The sequence below is a fragment of the Dipodomys ordii genome, unplaced genomic scaffold (genome assembly GCF_000151885.1).
Source record: "Dipodomys ordii isolate 6190 unplaced genomic scaffold, Dord_2.0 Scaffold7, whole genome shotgun sequence".
Lineage (NCBI taxonomy): Eukaryota > Metazoa > Chordata > Mammalia > Rodentia > Heteromyidae > Dipodomys > Dipodomys ordii.
The window spans coordinates 3,608,391-3,617,543 of NW_012267223.1; the positions used below are offsets into that span (position 1 = coordinate 3,608,391).

At 53.8% G+C, this 9,153-nt stretch overlaps 1 protein-coding gene across 1 annotated transcript in view; it reads left to right on the top strand.

Annotated features, from left to right (window-relative positions):
* The window catches only part of Trim65 (tripartite motif containing 65), a 5,001-nt gene extending 694 nt beyond the window's left edge, over nucleotides 1-4,307 (top strand). Inside the window, exons 2-7 of the mRNA XM_013036465.1 lie at nucleotides 75-178; nucleotides 1,288-1,383; nucleotides 1,656-1,889; nucleotides 1,971-2,148; nucleotides 2,266-2,331; nucleotides 3,716-4,307. Of these exons, the coding sequence (XP_012891919.1) occupies nucleotides 75-178; nucleotides 1,288-1,383; nucleotides 1,656-1,889; nucleotides 1,971-2,148; nucleotides 2,266-2,331; nucleotides 3,716-4,263 (1,226 nt within the window). The 3' untranslated portion in view covers nucleotides 4,264-4,307. The remainder of the gene's footprint in view (nucleotides 1-74; nucleotides 179-1,287; nucleotides 1,384-1,655; nucleotides 1,890-1,970; nucleotides 2,149-2,265; nucleotides 2,332-3,715) is intronic.
* Nucleotides 4,308-9,153: the final 4,846 nt, after the last annotated feature.

A 9,153-nucleotide genomic window follows, 5' to 3' on the forward strand; every position in this document is an offset into this window, starting at 1 on the left:
GAGGGGGGCGGGGCCTGGGCGGAGCACCCGGCTCAGGCCGCCCGACCAGCCTGCGCACACCTCTCACCTCTGAGGGCCGAGCTGGTCGCCCTGGCGAGGTCTGCTATGCTCTGTGAAGGTTCTTTCGTTATGCAAACGTGTGCCGGGTACCAGCGGTGCAGGGAACCCCGGTGTAGGGGTGCGTGCGCGCCCTGGCCCCCAGTGTGTGTAAGGGGGTGGGGGGGCAGGCGGTCATGTGTTAGTGAATAAATCACCCTGGGTATGCCACAAAAGTGTGGAATCGCCGGGCGCTGGTGGCTCACGCCTGTAATCCTAGCTATTCAGGAGGCTGAGATCTGAGGATCGTGGTTCAAAGCCAGCCCGGGCAAGAGAGACCTTGAGACTCCTATCTCCAATAAACCACCAGAAAACCGGAAGTGGCGCTGTAGCTCCAGTGGTAGAGTGCTAGCCTTGAGCTGAAGAGCTGAGGGACAGCGCCCAGGCCCAGAGTTCAAGCCCCACGACCGACAAAAAAAAAAGAAAAAAGTGTGGAATCTACTTCTCAGTCAGCATTCCAGTCGAGATCTGGATAAATGGTCACTCTATGCAGTAAGGGGGTCAGCAGGGGACGGGACAAGCGCCCTGCAGTGACCCGGGGGGACTGAAGGTGTATAGCCAGGAGGAGAAGAATGACCTGGAACAGAGTTTCAGCCGCAGAGGCAGCCTGCGCCACACTGGGTGGTGGGAGAAAATGGGAAAGTGTCTGGGTGGCTCCCACTTGTAATCCTAGCTCCATGGGAGGCTGAGATCTGGAGGATGATGGCTCAAGGCCCGGAATCAGGACATAACCAAGGCAGGCCTCTTCCTCCCCCGTGGACCGTTCTGCATTGGACTACCCACTGGGCAGGCAGTTGCACTGGGGGTCACCGCCTCCTTCCTGCTGGGCCTCCCAAGCCAGCATTATTGCTCTCAACTGTTGGGAAGGGAGGAGAGAGGGTTAAAGCCCAGAGACAGTAGGAACTTCACTCCTGGTTGCTCAGCCTCTGAGAAGTAGATATGGAAATTTGGTCTTCAGCCTGAGGCTTCTGCACTGTGGAGACATCACCCTGTGCTGTGGGGAAGGAATTTAGTCCAGGCTTCCCTGGGAATCCCACCATCCAAGGCTGGTGATTACATGCAGGCTTGCTGGTTAGCATGGCCTTGGTGGCAAAGGGAGGGAAGGTGGTGGTGGTGGTGGTGGTGGTGAGGTGGGTCTCACCATCAACCGCAGTGCACTCTTACTACACATTCTCTGGATGGGCACCACAGGGCCAACTGAGAGCCAGACTGGAGGTTACCCAGCAGCGGAGCACCCAGGCTGAGACCCAGCTTCAGGATCTACAACAGCAAACTACCCACATCCAGGTAGGAGGCCAGTTGGGGTCAGCCCACCTGTTCCCCACTGCACCTGCCTGCTGGGTCCTGGGACACAGGCAGCAGGTATGAGCTCCCTTGGAAATGTCTCCTGGCAGCGAGGAAGGAGGGGCCCAGCAGACAGTGGGGCCCGGGGACCTTTGCTCCCTGTGTCCCACTCTGAGCCACCCTAGTCCTGCTGAGCCTGCTGAGCCACCCTAGTCCTGGCCAACTTAGCAAGCTGCCCAGACTTTGCACCCTCCGGCTTTTTTGTGCCTATGCAGAGCTCAGCCTGCACGCTGGCCTCCATGGTTTCCAGCAAATTCAGCTGCCTGCTGCAGGCCCTGGAGAAGCGGCAGGCCTTGGCACTGGAGAACATTGAGACGGCCAAGACACAGGCCCTAGCACAGATCCAGGATGAGGAGCGGCAATTACGGGGTCACCTGGAAGCCCTGACTCAGTATGGCCGCCGGGTTCACGATCTGCTGACGCAAGGAGACCATCAGACTTTCCTCCAGGTACTGAGCCCCGGGCCAGGGGGCCGGGACCTGCTTCCCTACCCCAGGTCTGGGCTCACTGCCACTGTCCCTGTGGCTCAGGAATCGCAGCAGCTCTTGGAGCCCCCAGCACCCCTAGGGCCGCGAACCCCTGTGCAGTGGGATGAGGATGAGCAGCTGAGTGACCTAAAGGAGTCTCTGAGCCCGCTGTGTGGCCTCCTCCTGGAAGAACAGCATCCACCCAGGATGCCAGCCAAGGCTGCCCACTCACTGCCCGCAGGTGAGGCAGATGCCAGACCTCTCCCTAGCCTTCGTGGTCTAGCTGCCCCGCCCAGTATGGGGAGGAGAGCATCCAGCCTCACTCCTGCTGACCTCTCCATCACTACTTTGTCCCTAGACACTGTGGGTCCCCAGGCACCGGTTTCAAGCATGCTGTGTCCACTGAGGAAGCAACTCTGGCAGTGTAAGGGGCCTGAGTGTTCATGTGTGTATGTGTGGGTGTGTCTGTGTCTGTCTGTACACATGTAAGCATGGGGGGAGGACCTGCCACCATTGCCCAGGATGTCTGTTCCATGGCCCTCCCTGGGCGTGTCCCCCTCCACCCACCCTTACAAGCCTAGTGTAGGATATAGGCCTGTCCTACCATCCTGAAGCAGATGCAGCCAGCGCAGAGTGAAGGAGGACACATGAAGATGGTGTGGATCCACACATCTAGAATCTGCTACTTAATACCTTGTTAGTTACCTCTCTGAGCCTCAGTTTTCTCCTCTGTGTGAAGAGATAGACTGTTTTCTCATCCAGGACCAGTAGCTCATGCCTGTAATTCTACCTACATAAGGAGTTGGGATCGAAGGATCACAATATGAAACCAGCCCCAGACAGGAAATTCCATGAGACTCTTTTTTTTTCTTTTTTTTTTTTTGGGGGGGTCCAGTCGTGGGTCCTGAACTCTGGGCCTGGGTGCTGTCCCTCAGCTCTTCAGCTCAAGGCTAGCGCTCTACCCCTTGAGCCACAGCACCACTTCCGGCTTTTTCTTTTTTTTTTTGCTGGTCATGAGGCCTGAACTCTGGGCCTGGGCGCTGTCCCTCAGCTCTTCAGCTCAAGGCTAGCGCTCTACCACTTGAGCCACAGCGCCACTTCCAGCTTTTTCTGCTTATGTGGTGCTGAGGAATCGAACCCAGGGCCTCATGCTTGCAAGGCATGCACTCTACCGCTGAGCTACCTTCCCAGCCCCCGGCTTTTTCCTTTTTGCTTATGTGGTGCTGAGGAATCGAACCCAGGGCCTCAGGCATGCAAGGCAAGCGCTCTACCACTGAGCCACCTTCCCAGCCCCCATGAGACTCTTATTTCCAATTAACTAGCAAAAAGCTAGAAGTGAGGCTGTGGCTCAAGTGGTCAAGTGCCAGCCTTGAGAGGAAAATCTAAGAGGCAGTGTCCAAGTCCTGAGTTCAAGTCCTAATATAGACATAAAAAAAGAAAAAGAAAATTCAGCCAGGTGCCAGTGGCTCATACCTGTCATCCTAGCTACTCAGGAGGCTGAGATCTAAGGAATGGAGTTCAAAGCCAGCCTGAGCAGGAAAGTCCGTGAGACTCATCTCCAATAAACCACCAGAAAACTGGAAGTGGCACTGGCTCAAATGGTAGAGCGCTAGCCTTGAGCTGGAGAGCTGAGGGACAGCGCCCAGGCCCAGAGTTCAAGCCCCACAAACAACAACAACAAAATTGATCTGGGGCCCATAGCAGATTTCAGCTCAGAGCTAACAGTGAATAATTCAGGGCTGGATCTGCAATTGCGTAGACAGAAGGAAAGCTTTGCTGACTTCCATCTCTCTCTTTCTCCTCAATAGATTATCGCAATCTGACCTTTGACCCAGCCAGTGCCAACCGCCATTTTTACCTGTCTCATGAGGACCAGCAGGTAACGCATCACCGCGAGCCACAGGGCCCAGCCAGGCCAGGCAGCTTTGAGCTGTGGCAGGTGCAGTGTGCCCAGGGCTTCCGGGCTGGGCGGCACTATTGGGAGGTACTCACCTCGGACCACTCAGTGACGCTGGGCGTCACCTACCCCGAACTGACCCGACGCAAGCAGGGAATGAATACAGACAACATTGGCCGTGGGCCCGACTCCTGGGGCCTCTGCATCCAGGAGGACAGTGTCCAGGCCTGGCACAACGGGAAGGCCCAGCGCCTCCCTCGGGCGTCTGGACGGCTGCTGGGCATGGAATTGGACCTGGACGTTGGCTACCTCACCTTCTACAGCTTGGAGCCACAGGCCCAGCAGCTGCACACCTTCAACGCCTTCTTCAACCATCCCGTCTACCCTGTCTTCTGGCTCCTGGAAGGGAGAACCCTCACCCTGTGCCATCACCCTGTTACTCAGGAGGCTGAGATCTGAGGATCAAGGTTCAAAGCCAGCCTGGGCAGAAAAGTCCCGGTGAGACTCTTATCTCCAATGAACCACCAGAAAACCAGAAGTGGTGCTGTGGCTCAAGTGGTAGCATGCTAGCCTTGAGCTGAAGAGCCAAGGGAAAGGCCCGGAATTCAGGTCCCACAACTGGCAAAAAAAAAAAAAAAAGAAAAGAAAAGAAAGGTCACCAAGAAGCAATGCTGAGTCATGTGATTACTTAGGCCCCACTGCTCACTGCCCAGCTAGGTAGCCGTACTCCCTATGAGTTATGAGGATCAGACGTGGAGGTGGATGTAGGCAAGTGGAGGTATGAGCGCCTTTGTTTTGGTTTGTTTTTTTGCTCTTCCAGAACATGCTTCCATGAAGATTCTATAGCATTGCTGGGTTAGGAGCAGGTTTCTGGTACTGGGAATAGAACTTAGGGCCTTTCTCAGGGCCTGGTACTGTCTCTAAGCTAACTTACTCAAGGCTAGTATATTACCATTTGAGCCACAGCTCCACTTCCAGCTTTTCTGGTGGTTCATTAGAGGTAAGCCCAGGCTGGCTTTAAGCCTTGATCCTCAGATCTCAGCCTCCTGAGAAGCTAGGATTGCAGGTGTTGACTAGGAATTGCACTTGTGGTGTTGCTGCCTCTTTGGTGAAAACTGCTGGCCCTGAATTTGCACCAATGACAGGCAGCAATGTCCTCGTCGGTACCTTGTCACTTCATATGTGGCCACATGCATCCTCTTGTTCAGGCATACTGGTTCAAACTCAGGACCTTTTATCAATACGCTTTGCTTAAAGTTAACAGGCAAAAACTAGGGCTAGAAGCCGGGTGCCTGTGGCTCACGCCTGTAATCCTAGCTACTCAGGAGGCTGAGATCTGAGGATCTCAGTTCAAAGCCAGCCTGGGCAGGAAAGTCTGTGAGACTCTGATCTCCAATAAACTACCAGAAAACTGGAAGTGGCGCTGTGGCACTGTGGTTCAAGTGGTAGAGCACTGGCCTTGGGCTAAAGAGCTGAGGGACAGTGTTCAGGACGAGTTCAAGCCCCATGACTGAGGAGCTGGATGACTTTTTTTTTAGCAGTAGCAGGGTCTGGAGCTTTCGGATGATTTGGCGGTGCCTTCTCCTTCCTCCATTGACCTTGCTATGTCAGATTTTCTCCGGCGTCCTCAGGACCAAGGGTGCAGGAGGAGGTGTGAGCGGGTTCCTGTGGATCTCACATTGCTGTTAGCCTTGCAGGCATGGAGAGTCCATTTCTAAAAGATTCCAGACATTTGCAACAACTTTGAAACATGCTAATATGAATGAGCTATCAGGATTACCACCACCCGCCCATGACTCCTGCCTGTAATCCCAGCTACTCAGGAAGCTGAGGTCTGAGGATCAGGGTTCAAAGCCAGACTGAACAGGAAAGTCCGTGACACCTATCTTCCACCAGAAAACCGGAAGTAGAGCTGTGATAGAGTGCTAGCCTTGAGCAAAAATTGCTCAGAGACAGCACCCAGGCCCTGAGTTCAAGCCCCACCACTGACAAAAAAAAAGAGAGGGGCTGGGAAGGTGGCTCAGTGGTAGAGCACTTGCCTTGCATGTTCGAGGCCCTGGGTTCGATTCTTCAGCACCACATACACAAAAGAAGCCGAAAGTGGCGCTATGGCTCATGGTAGAGTGCTAGCCTTGAGCTGAAGAGCTGAGGGACAGCGCCTAGGCCCAGAGTTCAGGCCCCACGACCGGACCAAAAAAAAAATTAAAAAAAGAAAAGAGAGATTTCCATGCTTTCCTCCTGAAGATCAGATTTTCCCAAGCAAAAGGGACAGCAGGGCTGGGAAGGTGGCTCAGTGGTAGAGCGCTTGCCTTGCATGTATGAGGCCCTGGGTTCGATTCCCCAGTACCACATAAGCAAAAAGAAAAAAAGCCAGAAGTGGCGCTGTGGCTCAAGTGGTAGAGCGCTAGCCTTGAGCTGAAGAGCTGAGGGACAGCGCACAGGCCCAGAGTTCAAGCCCCACAACCGGAAAAAAAAAAAAGACAGCAAATCTGCTGCACAGGGAACAGAGGGCCAGTGGGGCACAGGGTACCCCTTAATGTTCCCCTGGTACCACGCATGTTTGTGGTCTCCGCGTGGCCGCCAAGCCGCAGGGCAGGGAGGTGCTGGTACTGGCCCTCCAGCTACTCCTGGATCTTGGCATATGAGGGAGTGTCATGATCAAGTGCTCCTTGTGGAAACCAACGTATGGAAGTCATTATCTGCCTTCCTGCCAAGCCCGGCACGCCCAGGCCGTGTCGCCCTTGGCTGCTTCTGCCTGCACAGATCTTCTCCCACACTCGCTCTGCCCGCCTGGACTCCAGCAGCCCATGACAGCCCAGTTCAGATGCCCCTTCTCCAGCGCCCATCCTCCATCAAGCTGGTACTGGGGCTAGAATTCAGGCCTAAGTGTTCATTGTCCTTTAGCTTTTTCACTCAAGGCTGCTGTCCTGCCACTTGAGCCACAGCTCCACTTCTGGCTTTATGGTATTTCATTGAAGATGAGAGTCTCATGGACTTTCCTACCCAGGCTGGCTTTGAACTGAAATACTCAGGTCTCAGCCTTCTGAGTAGCTGGGATGACAGGCGTGAGCCACCATGCCCTGTGCACCTCTTTCCTCTAACTCTTGTTCTAAATGACCTGGTGTGTGAGGACCTCTACAATTTACATGTTGAAATCCTATCTTCCAAAGGGATGGAATGAGGGGTGGGGTCCCTAGGAGGTGATAAAAGAATGAGAGTAGAGCCCTCTTGAATGAAGTTGGTGGCCTTATAAAGCACTCCCCTTCAAACCCCCCCAACCCCTCACCCCCCAGCGCTGAGTCCTCTTTCTGCCCAAGACACAATGGAATGTCAGTAGTGCCTAGCCCTGGAGAGGGCTTTCCTCACCCCAGCTGTGTGGTTCTCTGACCTCAGACTTCCAACACCTGTTGCCAGGCACTGGTGGCTCAAGCCTGTAACCTTAGCTACTCAGGAGGCAGAGATCAGAGGATCACTGTTCAAAGCCAGCCCAGGCAAGGAAGTCCCTGAGAGTATCTTTAATGAATCACCAGAAAACCAGAAGTGGTGCTGTGGCTCAAGTGGTAGAAGGCTTGCCTTGAGCTAAAGATCTGAGTGAGGGACAGAGCCCAGGCCCCAAGTTCAAGACTCACAACCGACAAAAAAAAAAAAAAATCCATTGGAGGGCTGGGCATGTGGCTCAGTGGTAAAGTGCTTGCCTTGCATGCATGAAGCCCTGGGTTTGATTCCTCAGCACCACATAAGCAGAAAAAGTGGCGCTGTGGCTCAAGTGGTAGACTGCTAACCTTGAGTAAAAGAAGCTCAGGAACAGTGTCCAGACCCTGAGTTCAAGCCCTAGGACTGGAAAAAAAAAAAGACTGAAGGGCTACCACTTGAACCACACTTTACTTCCAGCTTTTTGCTGGTTAACTGGAAATAAGAATCCTATGGGTTAGTGGCGCTGTGGCTCAAGTGGTAGAGCGCTCACCTTGAGCTGAAGAGCTGAGGGACAGCACTCAGGCCCAGAGTTCAAGCCCCACGACCGACAAAAAAAAAAAAAGAATCTTATGGGTTTGTCTTCCCCTGTGCTGGCCTTGAACCATGATCCTTATATTTAAACCTCCTGAGTAGCTAGGATTACAAGTGTGCCCTCAATGCCCAGCTTTGGATGTGTGTGTGTGTGTGTGTGTGTGTGTGTGTTGCACAATTTTTGCTCAGAGCCAGTGCTCTACCATTTGAGCTACACCTTCAATTCCTTTACTTTGGTTTATAAACCCATATTTGTGGGACTGGGAAGGTGGCCCAGTGGTAGAGCGCTTGCCTTGCATGCATGAGGTCCTGGGTTCAATTCCTCAGTACCACATAAGAAAAAAGCCGGAAGTGGCTCTGTGGCTCAAGTGGTAGAGTGCTAGCCTTGAGCTGAAGAGCTGAGGGACAGCGCCCAGGCTCAGAGTTCAGGCCCCATGACTGGACCCAAAAAAAATAAATAAACCCATATTTGTATTATGTACTTGATTTTTGCCATTCTTTTCTTTTAAAAAATAACATTATGGAGGTATAACTTACATTAAAGTGCAGGGTGTGGTAGTACATAGCTGATACTCCAGCACTCAGAAGGCTGAAGCTAGAGGATTGTGAGTTCCAGGGCAGCCTGGGTTACATAGCAAGACCATGTCTCAGCACAAGCAAGATGCACCTTCTTTTTTTTTTTTTGGGTCGGGTCGTGGGGCCTGAACTCTGGGCCTGAGTGCTTCCCTCAGCTCTTCAGCTCAAGGCTAGCACTCTACCACTTGCCACAGCACCACTTCTGGCTTTTTTCTTTTTGCTTATGTGGTGCTGAGGAATTGAACCCAGGGTCTTGAGCATGCAAGGCAAGTGCTCTACCACTGAGCCACCTTCCCAGCCCCAAGATGCACCTTCTTAAGCCAGTACTAACCGAAGCCTCCTCTGGGGTACCCCTGGCCCCTGCCCGGCCCTCCACAGGTGTCTGCCAGTGTCCACCGACCAGGGAAGAATTCCTCCAAGAAAGCCATTGGAAAGGGAGCATGATGTCAACTTTCCATTTCAGGTCTAGAAAAGTCCACGTTCCCCAGGGCGGTAAACAGAGTCTCCAAGGGGCAAAAACATACCAATAGCAGCAGGTTTGTTGTTTTTCCAACCGTCAGCAGCTCTGAAATGTGGCTCAGAAGTGCCAGGACGGTACCACTGGAGCCTGGGGCTGGGCTGGGGTTCAGGGGTACACCCCTCCCTTCGGGCCTGAGGCTGGACTGGGGGTCAGGGGTATGCTTCTCAGCCTCCCTCCCGTGCGGCCCTCGGGGCTCCTCCAGCCCTCGATCGCGCGGGGTGGGCGGGCCGAGCCCGGTGGGGCGGGCG